The 22816-nt window shown below is 50.5% G+C and overlaps 1 protein-coding gene across 1 annotated transcript in view; it reads left to right on the top strand.

Moving 5' to 3' along the window:
- Window positions 1–298: 298 nt before the first annotated feature.
- LOC116950617 (insulin gene enhancer protein ISL-1-like) overlaps window positions 299–22816 on the top strand; it is a 43688-nt gene continuing 21170 nt past the window's right edge. Inside the window, exon 1 of the mRNA XM_032968527.2 lies at window positions 299–1021. Coding sequence (XP_032824418.1) covers window positions 994–1021 — 28 coding nt within the window. The 5' untranslated portion in view covers window positions 299–993. The remainder of the gene's footprint in view (window positions 1022–22816) is intronic.

Below are 22816 nucleotides of genomic sequence, written 5' to 3' on the forward strand. Positions count from 1 at the left end.
GCGGTGCGGGTGACGAGCAACCACGCCCGGCCGCCTTTGTCTCCCCCGGTGCCTCTCATACGCACGCGGAGCGAGCGAGCGCGAGAGAAGGGAGCGAGATGAGAGAGGAGCGAGCGATGGAGCGAGCGACGCCCTCGAGTGCATACGAGAGTCGGATTCTCCCATTTCGAGTTGACCACCCAATGGGAGTGAGCGGCTGGGATGAGGGCACGGGATGCCTCGCCCACAATGCGCACCCGGGTGGGTTTAGTGGTGGGGGGTGGGTTGTGTGGGGGGGGGGGGGTCCGGGGCCACGCCGCTGACGCAGAAGGCAGAGGCAGTCGCTTCGTCGTCCTGCAGCAACGCACACAGCCCCGTACCACACTCCTCCAGACTCGTCAAGAACGCCGCCTCCACCTAGCTACCTAGCGACCTACCGTTCAATTACCTCCACATCACCACCACCACCACCACCCCCCAATCCATCTATCCACCGTGCCAATCAACTGAAAGTAATTATTATATGTATATGAGAGAAAACATTTGGGGTCATTTGTTAAGTCTCGTTTGCCGTGCTGCAGCGTTAACAGTTATCCGGAAAGTGAGTCTCAAAAAAAAACGTCGAGCGGCCAGCAATTGACAGCACTCACTGTTACGGTTGTTATGGTTAGTGTGCTGGAGATAACGAGTTCATCGATTGGTTGTAGCGAATTCACGGCTTTATAACATTATAAATGTTGAAGTTGTATGGAGTAACGATCTGGCTATACACCCATCTCTTTATCTCGATTAATGAACACAACATGAGGATTAATGTACTTATTTTCAGTTGATTGGCTGCAATTGAGTCTATTATTAGCTCGGCTATAATTATTATTTATCGTTCACATTGTAATTTTGATTATTTTTCTGTTAGGTTATATTTATCACAGCATACATTTGTTGTTATATTTATTGTTTTCTCTGGATACATCGAGTTAGACCCCGTAAGTCGAAGTGGATTTTTCGACCTTCATGGGCGATATGGGAGACTCGGCCAAGAGTGAGTAACACCATTCCCTTCTCTCCCATCATCTGTCTCGGGGTGCGTGGGCTCTATAGGTGGTGCTGGCACATGCCATGGTAACGTGGAATTTGCAACAATCGTTTTGTTACCGCGTCGAACGGAAAACGAGCGATATTCCGCTATGTAGACATATTTAAGAAAGAGACGTGCAGTTCTTGACTTCATATGGAATTCTTTACCTCTTTGTAAATATTTTTTCCCGTTATCTATTATATATATGTGTGTGTACACGTGCAGCGCTTGTGTCAATCCACTGCTGGATGAGGGCCGCTCCACGCCATGCCCTTTGTTTAATCGTTTAAATAAATTGGTACTACGTATTATCCACGTTTGTATACCACGAGGATGATAAACATGGCCGAGGGGCGAGGATGATAACGGAGTGGCAGCCAAGGAATGGGACGCGACCGAAAGATAGCCCGTCCGCCGATGAGATGAAGTTCATGCCCTCGTGCTAGGCGACACGGTGGCTAGGAGATGTTAACTCCCTCGCCTGGAATACAGGAGGTCGTGGGTTCTATCCAAATACTGACGCCTGCTGCTGTATATTTGTAGTTTGCGGTGTCTCATCATCATCATCACAGTGGCTAGGAGATGTCAACTCCCTCGCCTGGTATACAGGTGGTCGTGGGTTCGATCCCAATCCTGACGCCTTGCTGCTGTATATTTGGAGTTTGCGGTCTCTCTCTCTCCCCGTGGTCGCGTGGATTTTTCTCGGGGTCCTCCGGTTTTTCCCTCCACGTTTAGAATTAACAACGTCATGCGTCTAGAGTGTGTGGATGCTGTGAATTTCCACGCGATGATGAGCAACTTCGCGTTGAAGCTATCATTTGTGATCGGCAGGTCGCTTATGAGAAACAGCTACTTAGCTCAGTGGGGCCTTGCCTGGTAAAAAAAGTATAGTTAAATAGTAAATACCTACGGTGCATCGTTATTACATCGCAGAATCGCCACAAGGTATGGCAGTAGTGGATTGACCATGGCTGATGATGATGGTGATAAAGATGATGATGAAGAATGATGATAGATCGCAGCCGCTAACGCACCATCCGATTAGCACGGTTGGCAAATGTACGGTGCGAAAGAAGTTCAACTTACATACATGCATGATCATCCACTGCTGGATGATTATTCATCGTCCGCCTATCACGTGAGTGTTGGTCACCCGGGGTTGTTTGACCGTGCTTCACAACGCTGGTCAATGCGGGTGGGTCGTTTGCGTATTATATTACTCTCTCGATGCATATATTTTAAATATTGCGTTATGTATCTACCTCTAAGTATTCGTAATGTTCGAATAAATGTCTGCATCTTCACGTGTATCGCATATGTTCTGTATCTCCGCATCTGTTAGCGGCTTCTGCATACATATATGTTTATATCTTCACACTTATCTACAAATGCACCTTCATATCTCCTACACCATCGAACATATGCTCGAAGAACACGTTTGTATGCGTTAATTTAAACGCGTACGTTAGTGTGTGTGTGTATATTAATCAAATGGCTGTGCATATCTCAGTATATGTATATATACAGATATTGTACACGATGTATTTACCATCTCTAAATTATCCTTTGTGGACATCTTTTTGCACATCCGTCTGCATTTCCCCCCCCCCCCCATTTATATCTATCGCTCTCCCAGCTTTTGCTGAAACACGCAAAAAAAAACATTATAAACGTCTTCTCTACATTCCGCAAAGAACCTCTACGCGCTGATGTGCACGTTCTACGACCGTTACATTTCAACGCGGCCTTAGCGAATTCATAAAATGTACACGTGTCTATGTATGTTGAACTTCTTTCGCACCGTACGTAGCCGACCGTGCTAATCGGAGGTTGTCGCTGTTAGCGACCACCTATGAAGGCCCGCACGGCACACGAGGGGGTGGTGGATGGGGGGGGGGGGGGCAGCACCACGCCCGGCCGCCTTTGTCTCCCATTGCTGATGCTCACACACCGCACCAGGTACTCGTTTAAGGCTGAGCCGACCTAGGGGATTGCCCAGGAGCCGGTGAAGAAAACCGTCAGCGGTGTTCGCCGTGAGCGGGGACTCGAACTCGGGTGTCGCCGGGTCGTAGGGCAGTGCGCCAAAGCGCTTTCACTACCGCCGTGGTTAGCGCACTGCGCTAAAGGAGCAGACCCGCGACCGGAGGTCTGAGTTCGATTCCAGGCCACGGCTAAACACCAGTGGCGAGCGATGATATGACGGGTCCTCCTTCGAGTTGTCACTTGATATGACGCCTTTATCCAGCAGTGGATGACGAAAGGAGCTGTAGAGTACGCGTAAAAATGGTTCCACACGTGAATGCAAATCTAATTTAACACGCGCGTATCGTTTGAATACGTTCACGCCATCTTATATAACTGTTTTTTTCTGCAATAGTTTGAACATAAAACATCTAAATAAATGTCAATCTTAATACAATTATAGCGTATAATATATATGTACTCTGTTTATATGTGTATCCAAAATCTAAACATATCCGTATCTATTAATACATCTTCATTCTGTAATATTATTACCAATACGTATGTCAACATCTGCATACCTCAAGCATATATAAATATAAACCACAGCCCTTTATCGATCCACTGCTGGATGATGTTTCTCCTTTCCCCACGCCATGCCGATCATACGAAGGAGAGAGGGGGGGGGGTGTCGATGGGTGGTGTCGATCGTTTGACCATACTTCACCACGCTGGTCACTGCGCCTTAGCGGACACTACAACGTTACTGACGTTAGAGGCGCGGCCGGGAATCGAACACATGCGGCCGGAGTCGTTTGCGCAGTGCCCTAACCACTGCGCCACCGCGCCCGTCTGTACACAAAGGCAAAGATCCCCCGTGTAGCCTTAACAGACTGTAGGGGCAAGTGATGTTAGCGAGTAGCACCTATGAAGGCCGCAACGGTACACGAGGGAGCGGGTGGCCAGCACCACGCCCGACCGCCTTTGTCTCCCCCAGTGGCGATGTTTACACACCGCACCGGGTACTCTTTTGAGGCTGAGTCGACCTAGGGGAGGCCCAGGACCGGTTCGGATAATCCTCACCGGTGTTGGCCGTGAGCGGGAATCGACCCCGGGTGGCCGGGTTCATAGCGCAGCGCGCTAACCGCTGCACCACCGCTCCTTCCACACACGCACACACGCACGTGTCACACACAATGTGCGCTAAGCAAGCAAACAGCAGCGGGCTTGATCCCCCGCTTTCTACGGCTTTAGCGTCACACTCCCCCCCTACCCCGCTTATTCTCCCACCACCTCCTCCTTCTCCTCTTGCCCGCCAAAGGAGGCGAATGACTTTATCCACTCATGAGCGGCAAGACACAAGATGGGACTTTAGGTTGAGTCCTGTCCAACGATCGAAACAAATCGGCGTCTTTGCTTGCTGCAAGGTATCGGGGGTGCAAATCAGAGGCGTCGTTTGTTTTTACCAAAAAAATGTTTCTGTTGTATTCAGCGTAAGGTTAATTGTATAATACGAAATCATCAGTCGCTCAGTCACACTCGTCTAGAGATCTATAACAAAAAACAAAGATCCCCCGTATAACCGGTTCCAGACTGTAGAGGCAAGTGCTGTTAGCGAGCACTTATGAATGCCGGCACGGCAGCGCGCTAACCGCTACACGCACACACGCGCACACATCGCTACGAACCTGGCGACCCGAGTTCGATTCCCGCTCACGGCCAACATCAGCGACGATTATTGGAACCGGTCTCCCCCTAGGTCCATTTAGCCTCAAAATGAGTACCTAGGGCGGTGTGTAAACATCGCCACTAGGGAGACAAAGGCGGCCGGGCATGGTGATGGCCATCCACCCCCACCTTGTGTGACGTTCCGGCCCTCATAGGTGCTACTCACAACCAGCACTTGCCCCAACAGTCTGTTCAAAGCTACGTGGGCGATCTTTGTTTGGTGCTGGATGAGTCTTACGATGTTTGTGTGTACGTTTTTACTTGAAGGCTAAAACAACCCCGTTCAAAACAATCGTGATCGATACGTCTTCATCATCATCGGCCATGGTCAATCCGCTTCTGGATGAATGTATATTAGTTGTCGCCGCCACATATTACGATGCCATTATCATTTGATGTCATTGCTAAACGCAGTGTTGTGATGATTATTGTATCACAAAAAACAATGTCTTGCTCTTTTATCAACCCAACTGCTGGATCAAAGGCCGCCCACGTCTGTGTGGGTCGTGGAGGGGGGTGAGGGGGGTGAGGGGGGTGGATAGTTGACCATACCTCACCACGCTGGAAAGTGGGGGGTACCATTAGACAATTTCCTTAATTATAATTAAGGAAATTCTTAATTAAGGAAATTCTTAATTATAATTAAGGAAATTCTGGAGCGGTTCAGAGATGGCGTCATTCAGAGATGATGTCATTCAGCTATGGTGTTATTCAGAGATGATGTCATTCAGATATGGTGTTATTCAGACATGATGTCATTCAGGTATGGTGTTATTCAGAGATGATGTCATTCAGATATGGCGTTATTTAGACATGATGTCATTCAGGTATGGTGTTATTCAGAGATGATATCATTCAGATATGGTGTTATTCAGACATGATGTCATTCAGGTATGGTGTTATTCAGAGATGATGTCATTCAGGTATGGTGTTATTCGGAGATTACGTCATTCATCACCGATGCTGTCTGTGGAAGGAACGCAAACTTAGGTCACCAGGTTCACGGCGCAGTATACTACCACTGTGCCACTGATCCGCACCTTCCAGTTTAATACACGAGGTGAACTATGGATCATTTAATGCCCTCCAAAATTACAATAAATCAAGAACTAGAGGTCATCGTCACGCCACCACATCTCGCCTCCTACCTTCTGCCAGATCTCACGGCTATGTTACACGGGCGACACGGCCTTCAATGACCACGATTACGCCCTCGTTATCATCGTCACCATCACCACCATCGTTAGAGGTCTCCCCATTGGTCGCCTACCTCTGGTTGCCACGTGCCCTCCTCCACCCGGGACACGCGTCCCACCCATGGCAACCTCCTCCTCCTGCCACGCTTTTCTTCCCTTCCTCCAAGTCGCTCGATCTCTATCCTTCTCCACCCTGCTGCACAACCACGCGTCGCCTCCCATCACAACCGCAGCCTCCTCCCGGTCACGTCTCCGACGCGTCCCTGCCTCGATCCGTTTACACATTTGCACATCGCGTTACCGTGCCTGCCACGCTTCGTTACGAGCCCCCAAGTTGCTCGGCCTACCCATCCTTGTCCTCTTCCACCCTCGCGCACGCGTTCCACCCATCACGAATTATTCCTCGACTTTAATGCCATCCTCGACCCCTTCCCAGCCACGTTCTGTGCCCGAGCCTGCACGTTGTGTACACCCCGTCTTTTCATTCGCATATCCCGCGCGCGCATCGCCTCCAAATCGCCAGCTCGCACCACGCAACGCTCTGCTAAGTTGTAACCCTCGGATGAAAATGTCCAAACATCCTCCGCCACGCCCGCGTGGATTCATTACGAACGGTCGGACGCACTTGGCACGGTTGGCTGCGTACGGTGCGAAAGGAGTTCGACACACGTACACGCGTACTCACACAATCTAGCGGCATTTGTTGAACAAGCCTCTCGCTGCTGATGAGACCCAGAAGGTCGAAGCCCGGCCCAGACGTTGTGCTGCTTGAACATAATGCCGCTGCATAATAATATTGGTCTGGAGAGCCAGTTGTGTATAGACCGACGGACTAAAATTAATTTTGTATATTTGTGCGTGCTTATAGTTGATAATATACATAGGCTGGTCAACTTTAAATATCAATGTGAACCGATGCAAATACTTTAACCGCGCGAGAGCCGTATTTAGAGTGAATATCAGGTACAGAGTCGTAGTCTTGGAGAGAGTGGTGGCGCTGTGGTTAGCGCACCGCCCTTCGAAAGCGGCGATCCGATTTCCGTTCCCGGCCACGGCGAGTGATGTCTGAATCGGTCGTAACATTTCCCCCGCGTCCACCCCCCCATTCAATCTACAACCACACTGACCAGCGCGGTGAAGTATGGCGAATAACAACCCCCACCACCTCGGGTGGTGAATTCACGTGACAAAGCGTTGTAGTTCACTATTTAATTTTGTTTGTATTATCGTGGCGAATGACGGTGCAAACGTGGTGGTTGTGTAACTGCTAGTTGGTTGTTTGTGTTGTGTTTAAGTTTCGATGTCACATTCTCCCCACACCGCTGCACCATGCGATTAGCACGTTTGGTTACGTAGGGTGCGAAAGAAGTTCAACACACACACACAATTGGTGAGGCTCACAATGCGCAACGCTATTGAATGACAACACGGGATACTTAAAGCGCCCCCTTTGCTCGAATGCCGTAGATTTAGCGATTGGTTATTTACAAATTGGCTGGGGTCGGGTGGTGGCGGGCTTAACGACGCATTTATATATTTACGCGATCTACCCCAACAATCTGTATTATGGATGATTTTGGTCGCGAAAGCCTACGTGTTTAACTGGTTATTTAAAGACACATTAAGGTGTATATTTTGTTATGTAAGCCATTGCTAATATCTTTCTGCCGTATAACACATTTGGGAGGAGCGGTGGCGCAGTGATTAGCGCTATAACCGCAATACACCTTAAAGTTCGATCCACAGCCACGTCTAACATCAGTGGCGAGTGATAGCTGCACCGGTCGTGGCCTTCTCCCCAGCGTGGTGAAGTATGGTCAAATAGACGGATTGCCTTCATGCAGCAGTGGATGAATCAAAAGCTATATATACAATTAAAAAAAATTACAGCAGTTGGCCTGTTGTATTATCGTGCAATTCGGGAATCATGTAAGCATATATATATTTCAGCAGATACTATTATTAATGTTTAAAGAATAACATCTCAATGAATGGCTAACTTATTTTACGTGTGCATAATATTAAATATTTAGTGATGTCAGAATAACAATGACACGCATACATACACGCATATGTGCTAACACAAACATTTTAAATATTTATGGAACGAAATTATGTGATGTACATATCATTTCATATATTCTGAAAACATTTGTCTAGTTTCATCTCTTCTATGATTGTAAACATTAAAACATTCTCATTCCGTTTTTATATGTGCGTACAGTATACATAGTGCGTGTGTGTTATACGTGCGTCTGTACTAGCGAACAGCACTTGCCCCAACAGTCTGTTGAGGCTACACGGGGGATCTTTGCATTTGTATATATCTACAGTCTTTTTTTTACGTGTGTATGTATGCGTTGATATATGTGTATGTGTATATGTGTGTATATGCGTCTTTTTGTGTGTTTTAGAGCGGTAATGCGCCGGTTAGTGCTACGCTGCGCTACGAACCCGGCATTCCGAGTTCGATTCCCGCTCACGGCCAACATCAGTGACGATTATCTGAACCGGTCCTGGGGCTCTCCTAGGTCGACTCAGCCGCAAATAAGTACTGAGTGCCATGTGTAAACTTCGCCACTAGGGAGACAAAGGCGGCCGATCGTTGTGTGCATGCACGTGTGTTTATGCGTGTGCGTGTGTCGCGGGTTAGCGCAACGCTGCGCTACGAACCTGGCGACCCGAGTTCGATTCCCGCTCACGGCCAACATCAGTGACGATTATATGAACCGGTCTCCCCTAGGTCGACTGAGCCTCAACTGTGTACCTAGTGCGGTGTGTAAATATCGCCACTGGAGAGACAAAGGCGGTCGGGCGTGGTGTTGACCACCCACCCCCTCGTATGCCGTGCCGGCCTTCATAGATGCTCGCTAACAGCACTTGCCCCAACAGTCTGTTAAGGCTATACGGGGGATCTTTGTCTTTTGTTTATGTGCCTATGTCCACATGCGTGAGCTTAGTGTGAGCAGGGCAGCGGTGGTGTAGCGGTTAGCGCAACGCTGCGCTACCAAACCTGGCCCACCCGAGTTCGATTCGCGCTCACGGCCGACATCAGTTCTGACCGTCTGAAAACCGCACCCGGCCGGTCCCTAGGTCGACTCAGCCCGAAAACGAGCACCTCCTCGTCGTGTTGCTATCGACCGCGCTCGGGAGACAACGGCGCGCCGGCTTGCTGCACGCGACTTAATAGGTGCTCGCAGATAGCACTCTGCCTCAACCGGCTATTGAAGGCTACAACGGGGATCTTTGCGTGTATATACGTAGCCTGACCCTATCACCATCTTCCCTATCATCATCATCATCACGAGCAGCAGCAGCCATGCTTTATCCGCTGCTGCGTGGAGGTATTCTCCACGCACGCCGTCACAGATCGCGATCCTGCGATGCCACAAGCGGTCTCTCTCGCCATCCCCTCCCTCCCTCCCTGCCGGACGACTTCACTCCCTCCTTCGACTGCCACTGCGCCGTTCCCAGATAATGCGATTTGATTTGCGATTACAAATGTTTGAGTCAAGCTTTGGTTCAATATGCACTGTGTAATAGATTCAAAACACGTGATGGAGCATTACCACGTGATACCATAAAAATATGAACTGCTCTATATATTGCAATGCAAGGATGAGAACTCAAAAGACATGAATAGCTTCCAACATGCATTTATTACAATGTTTTAATTGAAATGGAACAATCGCACATGGAGCAATTGTTAAGTTAAATAAATAAAGTCACCGTAATGCAAAATGAAACAATTCCACTAAGAAAGTAACGGGACTTTCAAATCGCGCAAAATTCGCAGCCTTTGCGATTTGCTCATCGCATTGTTTCAAGTCGCGATTTCGATTTGAAATCGCGATTAATCGTTCAGCCCGAGTCCCCAGTTTCGTCCCTCGAACCGTTCGTCCAACCACGCAGGAGGGCGACGGGAGTCTATGGGCAAGCCCGCAGAAGGTCGACAGTCTGCGCCTGGCGTCTCGACCACTGATCGGCCACGTTGCCGGCCAGCGGAATGCAGCGCCGCGTGTCTTTGCGATGCGTGGAGGTTATTGTTGTTATTATTGTTATACGCTTTGTTTTTTTTTCTAGGTAAAGTCACGTAGGTAGAAAAATAATAGATCACCACGTTTCGATCGCGACACGAGCAATCGTCATCAGGTGGGACATCCGTGATATATAATTTTTCTACCTACGTGACTTTACCGAAAGAACCAGAGTATGGATTCCTGCAGTCACGAAAGTTTCAAAACATTATTATTGTTTGTGTTAGTTTTTTTTTTATAATGAAGGACTTGGGGGCAAGTCTAGCAGGACGAGGGAGGAAGCCACATGGGGGAGTGTCGTGGCCTGCAGCGTGGTGAGTGGGGGAGTGAGTAGGTGAGTGAGTGGATTAGTGGGTAGGTGAGTGGGTGAGTGAGTGAGTGAGGGAGTGAGTAGGTGAGTGAGTGGTTTAGTGGGTAGGTGAGTGGGGGAGTAGGTGAATGAGGGAGTGGGTTAGTGAGTGGGTGAGTGGGGGATTGAGTGAATGAGTATGTGAGTGGGGAGTGAGTGGGTGAGTGAGTGGATTAGTGGGTAGGTGAGTGGGTGAGTGAGTGGGGGAGTGAGTAGGTGAGTGAGTGGATTAGTGGGTAGGTGAGTGGGGGAGTAGGTGAGTGAGGGAGTGGGTTAGTGAGTGAGGGATTGAGTGGATGAGTGAGTATGTGAGTGGTGAGTGAGGGGGTGAGTGAAGGAGTGAGTAGGTGAGTGGGGGAGTGGGTGAGTGGGGAGTGAGGGGGTGAATGAGTAGGTGAGTGGGGGAGTGAGTGAGTAGGTGAGTGAGTGCGGAAGTGGGTGAGTGAGGGAGTGAGTCGGTGAGTGGGGGAGTGAGTGAGTAGGTGAGTGAGTGAGTAGATGAGTGAGTGGGGGAGTAAGTAGGTGAGTGGGGGAGTGAAGAGGTGAGTGAGTAAGTGAGTGGGTGAGTGAGTGAGTGGGGGATTGAGTCGTTGAGCGGGGGAGTGAGGGGGTGAGTGAGTAGGTGTGTGAATGTGGGAGTGGGTGAGTGATTGGGGGAGTGAGTGGATGAGTAGGTGAGTGGGGAGTGAGGGGTTGAGTGAGTAGGTGAGTGAGTGAGTGGGTAAGTGAGTGAGTGAGTGGGGGAGTAAGCGGGTGAGTGAGCGAGTGAGTTGTGACCTGCAGTGTGGTGGTTGAACAGAGTGCGAATGTGTCGACGGAAGAGTCAGCTTCCGCTGGAGACCGACTCCTCGACATGGGTGGTAGCAATAAATTAGTGAAGTTCACCACCACAGTAACCGCGGTAGTAGCGCTACACGAGTGATACGGAGGCGACTGGATTATCGCTCAATCACCGATACAACTTTTCGTTTGTGATGTCGTCCGCGTGTCTCATGTCCTGTCTCTCGGTGTCATTCCCCGCGTCGTCTCCCCGTGCATCTGTGCACACACGTCAACAATTGTTACATTTTCTTTATGTCTGTGATTATTATTTTGGGACAGTTATTATTTTTTTTACCGTAGTACTGCAGCTTCCCTGGTGTTCCACTGACAATTTAATCAGCTTTGCTTGCCTGTTTCTAATTTGGTTTTACCTTTGGTTTTTGGTTGCATTCTCTTTGTGGGGTTTTGTCTTGGGTGTGTGTCAGTGTTTTATTTCGATATCATTCTATTGTGGCGCTTTGAGATCGCTCATTAAAAACTCGCTTTAAAAAAACCGAGTTAATTATTGTGGTGATGATTATTTCTGATTCATCTTTCATAGCAACAACTCAACATATTTGTCAATAATGCTGCCTTAAAAAGAAAACGTTTGTAATATGTGGCGTTTCGGCTAATGGTCCTTTTTCAGGGCACGTAGGCCATCGCAGGTGATATGCACTATACTCTTTGGTTCTATTCGGTAAAGTCACGTAAAAAACAACAAAAAATAATAAATTCACGACGTTTCGGCCACAACACAAGTGGCCTTCATCAGGTGAAGGGACCAGACTGTCTAGAGGACAGCGCTGTGTTGTGGCCGAAACGTCGTGAATTTTTTATTTTTTGTTGTTTTTTACGTGACTTTACCGAATAGAACCAAAGAGTATGGATCCTTGCAGTCACGAAAGCTTCAAATCTAGAAGTGATATGCACTGATTGAAAACTATTCATAGATATATTGGAATTCTACCTTCACTTACCTAAAACTCATCCACCTCTTGATTTCCATAACTTTGATTTCAATCTATCTTAAATAACTACCCGATATATGTATATGCATATGACAAAGACACCCCATATAGCGTTAACAAACAGTTGGGGCAAGTGCTGTTAGCGAGCGCCTGTGAAGACCGGCACGGTACCCGAGGGGTGGGTGGCCAACACCACGCCCGGCCGCCTTTGTCTCCCCAGTGGCGATGTTTACACACCACACCAGGTACTCATTTGAGCTGAATCGACCTAGGGGAGGCCCAGGACCGGTTCATATAATCTTCACTGATGTTGGCCGTGAGCAGGAATCGAACCCGGGTTGCCAGGTTTGTTGCGCAGCGCGCTAACCGCTACACTACCGCTCCACGGTATGAATATATATATACACATACACACACACGTTGTGTTTTGATTTGTACAATAGCTCGAATGACTGCATCGGTTTGCACTGAATCAAAGCAAAGTATAACGATATTCGATGTGCAATTGTCTTTCACGTTCGTGGTTAATGGTAGAGGAATATTCACTAAGGCCCCCACTTGCTCCTGTGATTGGTTAGCCTCTGATCTGCCCGCGAAAACACGTGAGATAGGAGGCTGGTAGGTCTGTAATTCTTCACACGAGGATTGATTGTCTGCCCCTTGTCAATGCAATATACGCATTGAGGTTACATCATTCCGCGATTGAGTTAGTTCATTTCCGCATAAACATTTTTCTTGTAAAATCCATCGGCGCATTTTTGATCTCGCCACTGGTCCCCGCTCCCGTGATGAAACCCACGGTTTATTCCGTCTCTTGCGGAATGTTGCCTTTTCTCACACCGCGAAGGGGCAGTGGGTTTGCAATACCAAAAAAAAACCCTTTGTCTCATTAACGCCCGTTCACTCGGGAAAGACTCCGCCGAGTATCGAGAGTCTCGCTCAGGAGGCTACTGAGGGTCGCTTCTCTCAAGTCGGGCAAATGTAGGCTTCGACGCAGACGCGCGATGGCCTACTCTTCTTCGAATTACGTCCGCCGCTGTGAGGGCGGGGCGGGGGGTTCTTTGCCCTCCGCTTGCGAAGCTGTAAGAGGACAGAGTGAATCCGCGACATGACGAGTGATAAATTATGTTAATGTTACAGGGCAGCCAACGGTCATAAAATGGGCGGGGGCCAATTGCAACCAATGGGCGTCCCCCACCCACCCCCCCCGAGCATTGCTCGAGCAGTGGTCGAGCATTGGATCGACCTTTGGATGGTTTTGCTGCTGACAAATCGGTATCGTTTTCTGACGACGATTTCCGTTCCAGTACACTTCCTTATATGGGCAAGAAGAACACCCCCCCCTCCCCGCAAAAAATCCGTATGAGTGCAAATCCGCGTCCAGTACAATCTCTCCATATACGAGCAGGATTCATTCTGCCCTGATTAATACCATCGCGGTATTTACCAGGGGAGCCTGCCGGGTTGTTGGACGTGGCGTCTTGGAACATCCTCCTCCTCCTCATCTGAAAAATCATTCGTTTCCTGCATGGGGATTACGATCCGCTATAAGTTCCGTGCAACATTCCTCCTCTTAGTGCTGTGATCCTACCTCTAGACATGACGAGAACCGTGCAAGTTGGTTCTATCTTGCGTTGCGAGTAACCTTGATGAGAGCGCATCTCCTATCGCCTGACTCCTGATTTTCCATCTGTATGAAATCTCAGTGCAGCCGTTCCGTGGAGCTTTTTGTGTGTGTTTAGTTTGCTGTCCTTCCCCCGCATCTCCGATTCGCGCGGTTGGCGACGATGGTGCGAAATAAGTTCAACGTGCACACAGCACGTCCTGTTGCGGTGCAAGGGACCCATCCAACACGAGCGGATTCCACCGCTCCGTCTCCTGCAGGCCACGTGATCTCGGGCGCGTTTCCTCCCTTTGGCTGCCGCTCCATCGCTAGTCTCGACCATCATCGCCGTATAGCCGCGCCACGATCCAACTCCAAGCTGATGTCTCTCTGTCTAACTTACGTAACTTCTCTAATCCACGTGTGTGTCCCCCCCTCTCTCTCTCTCTCAGTGTAATCTCAAGCATGACAAAGATAAATATACCCCGTATAGCCTTGACAGACTGTTGCGATAAGTGCTGTTAGCGAGTAGCACCGTTGAAGTCGGCCACGGCACACAAGTGGGTGGGTGGCCAGCACCACGCCCGGCCGCCTTTGTCTCCCCAGTGGCAATATTTACACACCGCACCAGGTACTCAGTTGAGGGCGAGACGAACTAGCGGAGGGCCCAGTACCGGCTCAGATATGTGTAACTGGTGTTAACTCGGGTGGCCGGCTTTGTAGCCGCTACACTATCGCTCCCACCAATCACACACCCACGTACAATCACACACACACACAATGACACACACACAATGACACACACATACAATCATACAATCACACATACATACACCAACAACAACCGCCATTCGCCACTAAGTGGCGGTGACGTCACCGCGACGCTTGTGCCAGGCTATGTGCACCTTGAGGCCACGTGAAGTGTCGAACGCCCGCTGGCCGGAGGCCACGGGGCAGACCCAGGTGCCACGGGTCGACTGACTGAGATGACCAGCTGATGCACCACATACACATACAATCACACGTACAATTACACATACACAATCACACACGTACATACAATCACATACACACATGAAGAGGAGTCGGAGACTGCTGAAGCACTTCTTTATTCTTCAAACCACAGCCACACTCGTTCCTCAAACCAACCCCGAACACGCGTCTCAGAGCCCTTCGAAACCCTCCACCCCCTGCCGAATCCACGTCTCGCGCGCCACGTGCGCGTGACGTCAGTGCCCTTTAATCCCTTGACCCCCGTCTCGTGTATTCCCGTGCGTGTGATTGGCGCGTGCGATGTTGAGTGCGGAGATTGTGTGTCTGTGTGGCGCGAGTGTGGGAGGATGGCTCGGACACCCCCTACACATACAATCACACATACACATACAACAACAAAGATCCCCCATATAGCCTTAACAGACGGTAGGGGCAAGTGCTGTTAGCGAGCACCTATGAACGTCGGAACGGTACACGAGGGGGTGTGTGGCCAGCACCACACCCGACCGCCTTTGTCTCCCCAGTGGCGATATTTACACACCGCACCGGGTACTCTTTTGAGGCTGAATCGACCTAGGGGAGGCCCAGGACCGTTTCAGATAATCGTCACTGGTGTTGGCCGTGAGCGGGAATCGAACCGAGGTCGCCGGGTTTATAGCGCAGCGGAGCGCTAACCGCTACACTATCGCTCCCCATTACACATACACATACAATCACACACATACAATCACACACACACACATACAATGACACATGCACAAACAATCACACATGCACAAACAATCACACATACAATCACACACATACAATCACACACATACAATCACACACACACAACAATAACCGCCATTCGCCACTAAGTGGCGGTGACGTCACCACGACGCTTGTGCCAGGCTATGTGCACCCTGAGGCCACGTGAAGTGTCGAACGCCCGCTGGCAGGAGGTCACGGGGCAGACCCAGGTGCCACGGGTCGACTGACTGAGATGACTGGCTGATGCACCACCTGTACCCCCTATTGTGCCAACCTGCTGTGCTTTAGCCACCCGGAGCTCCGCTCGTTGTTCTGAGCATCGCTCCTCCGCCCTCCGTTGTTGTTGGAGGGCGACTACCTCCAACTGCCCAGTAGCGTCCTTCACGAGCCTCCTCCACAGAGGCCAATTTTGACACCGCTGGTACCAGTCATCGGCAAGTCCACTCAGCTCCACGTCCTCCTGTACCACATCACTCCATCTCTTCTCTAGCCCGTGCCGCGCCCGCTTAGCCCCCTCAATCCGGCCGAACAAAAGCTGTTTCGGCATGCGGTGGCTGGGCATGCGGGCTACATGACCCAGCCATCGCAGCCTTCCCCGCCGGAGGAGCTCACCGATGGGACCTTGCCCAGATCTTTCAAGGATTTGTGAGCTCCTCACACAATCCAGTCTGGTTAAACCCAGGATGGATCGTAGGCAGGCCAGCCTGAATGTTTCTAACCGGCGAAGATGTTCTTCCATTAGGGGGGTCCACGTTTCGCAAGCATAGAGAAGGGAGGGAATGACCGTGGCCGAGAAGACCTGAAGCTTAGTGCGGAGCGACAAACCAGGTAGCTTCCACACAGCGTTACGCAACCGATGAAAAGATATTGCCGCTCGACTGATTCGGAGTGAGACCTCTGCTGTTAAACTGCAGCCAGTCATAAGCACACTGCCCAGGTATGGGAAACTCTCCACTCTCTCCACAACTGCCCCATCACCGATTGGGAGTTGTGGGGGTGGAGTGCCCGATGGTACAAAAAACCCAGGCAGGTGCTTAGTTTTGGTGGGGCTGATGGTAAGGCCCCACCTCTTAGTGGCACGCTCCAGTCTCAAGCAGGAGCGTCTCCAACTCCTCCTCTGAATGAGCAGCTATTAACCAATTCATCAGCATACATAACGTGGCTGAGCAATAGGGAGCCATCCCTTTACCGCACCCGGGCATCGATCAGCCTCTCATTATATCTGTACCATATGGAGATTCCCCTGGTACAGCTATTGAAGGCTTCACGAACTACGTGGTCAAAATAGATGTTAAATAATGTGGGAGCCAGAGGACATCCCTGTCGCACCCCAAGGTGTACAGGGAATGGCTCTGACTCCCGGCCACGAAGTTTTACCCGGGCCCGCTCACCATCATGAAGGTCCTTAATGATCATGAGCAGAGGCTCAGGTACTCCAAAAGCACGAAGAACAACCCAGAGCCCAGGCCTACCGATGGTATCATAGGCCTTGACCAGGTCAATAAAACAGAGATGTAGGTCTTGTTGGAATTCCCTACACCTCTGCTGTAGCAAACAGACAGAAAATATGGCATCTGTGCAGGACCGCCCTTTCCTCAAACCGCATTGGGGCTCCGCAAGCCTCTCCTCAGTGTGCCTGGCAAGGCGATGCTGAATTATCCTTGCCAGGACCTTTCCCGGCACACTGAGGAGTGAGATGCCCCTGTAGTTGTTACAGTCTGTGCGGTCCCCCTTCTTAAAGAGACCACCAGGGCATCCTTCCAATCCTGCGGAACCCGTCCAGTGGTCAAGTCCGTTGTTACGATGTCATATAGGGCAGTCTGTGCACAAACGCACCCTCCTTCAGCATTTCGCTTGGGAGATCATCTCTGCCCGCTGCCTTTCCTGGTCTCAGACTCCGGATTGCCTTCAGTACTTCCTCAACAGATGGCACCTCAGCCAGCCACTCACAGGGGGTGACTTCTTTCAATATTTGAGGCACCACCGCCTCAGCATCCTCACTTTGTGCCACGATGTTTTCCTGGCTGAGGGATTTTCCCTCCCCCAGGACCTCACAGAAATGTTCAGCAAATCTGCAAATCTGTTCCTGGGGGTCAGAGATTGGATCACTGTTTTTCCCCTAATGATGATAATAGGTGTGGCGCTGCAGGTTACTTTTTTGATGGCGTTAAATAGAGATTTGTGATCACAGGCCACTGAGGCAGACTCCATCTCCTCAGCAACCCGCGACCACCACCCATCCTTGCAGCGCCTCACGGCTCTCCGAACCTCCGAGCGAAGGCTGCGGTAAGCCTCCTCATTCTCTGACGTGGTATTCTGTAGCCGATGACAGTGGGCCTGTCGCTTTTTCTCAACGATCCTGAACACCTCCTCTGTCAGCCAGGGTCTCTGGGGAGGTCTGGACTGCGTACCCAAAGCAGCCATTGCAGCTGCATGAGTCACAGTCCTAAACCTCGCCCATTTACCCTCGACATCAGGAGGAGTCGGGGACGATGCCAATCCCAGCCGCAAGCGATGATGAAATTCTCGCTTGCAACTTTCATCAGATAACTGAGACCAGGCCACTTTAGGTTGGAATGGGGTCCTGGGTGTACGCATCTGACAGATGACTAGTCGATGGTCAGAGGGCAGATCAGCTCCACGGTAGGTCCTGGTGTCATGGGCTCGCATCCGCTGGTCCGTCACTATGTAGTCCAGCAGATGTTCTTGCTTGTACCCGGCATGCATGCATGATGTTGTGTGGATGCACCGATGCCGGAACAGCGTGTTGGTAATTACAAGCCCATGGGCTGCACAAAAATCTAGCAGCCTCCTACCATTGTTATTGAGCTGATCTGGCCCATTCCCTCCAATCACTCCAGACCAGGTGCCAGTATCATGACCAACTCGGGCATTGAAGTCACCCAACATGATGACTCTTTCCCGAGGGGCCACTTTAGCCAGCACCTGTGACAGGAGGTCATAGAAGGCATCTGACTCATCGGCTTTGCCTGCATCCCTCCACGGATGTTCATCTACGGTGGGGGCATAAGTAACCACGGCCACCATTCCTCGCCTCCGGTTGATGGGAAGGCGAGCCCAAAGTAGCCTGGGGCTTACAGCTTCCCACACCTCACTGCCACGCTCCCACGCCCCCTTCATTCTTTTGTTCAAAAGAAGAGCCACACACTGTTTTTTGGCAGTCTGCTGCCCCGAGTAGAGGACTGTCCACCCCTCAAGGTGGCAGGAGCCAGAGCCGGTCCACCGGACCTCCTGAATGCCACATAGATCGAGGCGGTACCGGTCCAACTCCCGACAGAGGAGTGGCAGCCTCTACTCCGCAGTGAGCGTTCGAACATTCCACGTGGCCACCCGTAGTGGCTTTTCGTTGTTTCTGGAGGAGCCCCGAGGGTAGATATTCAATCTCCTGGCTCCGCCAATTGGGGTTTGGCCGGGAGACGTCACACATACACAAACAATCACACATACACATACAATCACACATACAATCACACACATACAATCCCACACACACACATACAATGACACATACACAATCACACATACACAAACAATCACACATACACATACGATCACACACATACAATCACACACACACAATCACACACACAAACAATCACACGTACAATAACACACACACACGTGTGTGTGTTATTGTATTGTGGGGACGCGTGTGTTTGTTTAGTGTTTGGAGGAGCGGCAGTAGCACAGCGAGTAGCACACAGTGCGTTCCGTTCCCCAGCCCCATAAGTTCGATTCGGGATCCAGGGCCAACTTCAGTGGTGACAACCCGGGCCTCACCTCGGTCGACCGAGCATTTCAATGAATAGCTAACGTGGTGTGTGACACACAAAAAAAAACACACACATCGGCACTCATCTTCTCCACTTGAATTACATTAATTGAATATGTGCATGAATTAGTACGGTAGTCTACGCTACGTGTGTGTACGCGTATGTGTTCACGTGCACGCGAATGTGTTCACGTGCACGCGCATGTGTTCACGTGCACGCGCATGTGTTCAAGTGCACGCGAATGTGTTCACGTGCACGTGCATGTGTTCACGTGCACGCGCATGTGTTCACGTGCACGCGCATGTGTTCACGTGCACGCGAATGTGTTGTGTGTGCGGTCGTGAAGCGGCGACCCGAGTTCGATTCCCGCTCGCGGCCAACACCGGTGACGATTGTATGAGCCGATGTTGGGCCTCCATTAGGTCGACTCAGCCTCAAATGAGTACCCGCTGCGATGTGTAAACTGGGGAGACAAAGGCGGCCGGGCGTGGTGTTGTCCACCCACCCCCTTCGTGTGTGGTGCCGGCCTTCAAAGGTGCTCGCTAACAGCACTTGCCCCAACGGTCTGTTAAGGCTATGTGGGGGATCTTTGTCTTTTGTTTACGTGTCGATGTCCATATACGTGAGCTAAGTATGGGTGGGGTAGCGGCAGCGTAGCGGGTTAGCGCTACATACACAATCACACATACACGAACCGGGCGACCCAAGGTCGATTCCCGCTCACGTCCAACATCAGATGCGATCATCTGAACCGGTCCTGGGCCTCCCCTAGGTCGACTCAGCCTCAAATGAGTACCTAGTGCGGTGTGCAGTAAACATCGGCCGCGCGGGAGACAAAGGCGGCCGGGCGTGGTGTTGTCCACCCACCCCCTTCGTGTGTGGTGCCGGCCTTCGTAGGTGCTCGTTGACAGCACTTGCCCGCTCAGTGCTGGTTTAAGGCTATATCGGGGTGGTCTTTGTGTCTAATATGGGAAGTCCCACTGTGCCTATTGACACTACGGATGCCTCTGTATTTGATGCAGTCCACTTTGTATCCGTGTCCCTCTATTAAACCGGATAAGATAACTCATGGGGATGTAACCAGCTGTTTCGCAGAGGGCAAAGGGACGCAATGATGAACGAAGCAAAGTGCCGACTACACCGAGCATCTTCTTGTTTCCTCTGATCGTAAAAAAAAAGGAAGACACAGACCACGGAAATGTCTCGTTCCATAACGCAGTCATGGAGCTGTGTGCGTGCGTAATATGCACGATTGTACATCTCGATTCAGAAATATACTTAACATTTTAGGACTATGAGATTAACCATTTCCTAGCTTTGACATATCAAAACGTGTGCGTGCGTCTTCTAATCCGGTGTGGTTGTGTGCGTGAGACCTCATGTGTACAACTTTATTTTAACACCGGGCAAATATTTGGGATGGAGTGTCTTATAATCGGGAGAGTGGTGTGTCACGAGGCCTCCCTCGTCAGTATCAAAATGTATCAATAGGTTTTACCCTTTCTGGCAATAAAACAGTTGTGTTAAGATGTTGAAACACCAAACTGAAACCTTTGCAAGGAATAATATCTGCATTAACCACACATATTTGTGGTGGACATGCAAACAAAACAAAAACACATGCTCTTGTAGTATATGATGCATTGTCTTTGAAACTGATTGGTCCACACCAGAGACAGCTTTTTGTAGAACCTAGACCCAAACAGTATTAGGCCAAAGACGGACTCTGGTGTAATTGGTGCAGATTATATCGCTGTGCATGTGTGAATGTGTATGCACGTGTAGGCGCGTGGAGAGCGGTGGCGCTGTGGTTAGCGCACTGCGTTGGAACCCGATTCCCCTCGAGTTCAATTACCGGCCACGGCTAACATGAGTCGCAAGTGGTAACTGAATCCGTCCTGGGCCTCCCCTAGGTGAACGAGCACCTGGGACGTAGGTTAACGATGCACGCAGTTTAGTAGGTCGCTACCGATAGACTAACTGGGTGGGGTAAAGTGTGGGGACACCCACCTTATCCAGCATGGAAGAGTAGGCCAACTACTCTCTAGCAGTTGTGTGAGCAAGCAATTGCTGCACCTTTTCCCTGTTCGACGTAACAAAGACAAATATTTCCCCTGTAACTGGCGCATGTCGTTGTGGCAAGTGCAGTTTATCGAGCACCTATGAAGGCCAACACGGCACACGAAGGGGTGGGTGGCCAGCACCACGCCCGGCCACCTTTGTCTCCCCAGTGGCGATGTTTACACATCGCACCAGGTACTCATTTAAGGCTGAGCCGACCCAGGGTAGGCCCAGGACCGGTTTAGATAATCGTCACCGGTGCTGGCCGTGATCGTGAATCGAACCCGGGTCGCCGGGTTCATAGCGCAGTGCGCTAACCGTTACACTACCGCTCCCTGCATATGCACACACATACACACACCTGCAAAAACATACGCACTCATACACACACACACATACACGCAGATAAACACACACACTTACAAACACACAGTTCACATCCACTCTAAGCAGAATATTGGGACAATAGACCTTTCGATGAAAATGCTGGACCGGGTCATACTTAGATCTTCAAAGGCTTCTCTGTGCCGCTCTCGACGAACGAGCGAGTGAATGAGTGTCGAATGAATGATGAATGAATGGCTCTTTCACTCCACGATGCGTGGTGATGATGATGTGTGCATGTCATTATACTTACATGCGGCATACATATTCGAGACACCGTGTTAGATAATGGCGAGAGAGGGCAAATGCTTCAATGACTTTAACACAACACGCACAACGATAAATGCAAAGCTCCCCCGTATAGCGTGTGACGTATCACATGAGCAAAGTGCTGTTAATATAGCCGACACAGTACACGGCGGGGTTGGTGGACAACACCACGCCCGGCCGTCTTTGTCTCACCAGTGCTCCGATGTTTACGCACCGCACCGGGTTACTCGTTGTTTAAGGCTGAGTCGACCCAAGGGAGGCGCATGACAAAGATGTAAAAATATCCCCCGTATATAATTTCATCCACTGCTGGGTCAACCTGCTGTTAGCGAGCACCTATTAATGCCAGGACGCGGTTTTGCCTGCACTATACCCAGTCCGTTAACATACACAGAGACAGAGATCCCCCCCGTATATCCTTCAAGAGAGTGTAGGGGAAAGTACTGTTCGCGAGCACCTATGAAGGCCGGCACGGCACACGAGGGGGTGGGTGGCCACGTCAACACACAGGCCTACCGACGGACAGACACGCACGGACGCAAGAGACACAACAACAACAGCCGCCACGGGTCACCAAGTGGAGGCGACGTCACCAGGGCGATTGTGCCAGGCTAGGTGCACTTTGAGGCTATCACGTGAAGTGTCGAAGGCTCGCTGCTGGCAGGTCACGGGACAGACCCAGGTGCCATGATGGGTTTACTGACTGAGATGACTGGCACGATGCACCACCTGTGCCCCCACTACTGTGCCAACGTGCCGTATTTTATCCGCTCGGCGCTCCGCTCGTTGTTGTGAGCGTCGCTCCTCCGCCCTCCGCTGTTGCTGGAGGGCGACTGCCTCCAACTGCCCAGCAGCAG

Source organism: Petromyzon marinus, chromosome 40, assembly GCF_048934315.1.
Source record: "Petromyzon marinus isolate PM22_M1 ecotype Great Lakes invasive population chromosome 40, UKy_Petmar_22M1.pri1.0, whole genome shotgun sequence".
Taxonomy (NCBI): domain Eukaryota; kingdom Metazoa; phylum Chordata; class Hyperoartia; order Petromyzontiformes; family Petromyzontidae; genus Petromyzon; species Petromyzon marinus.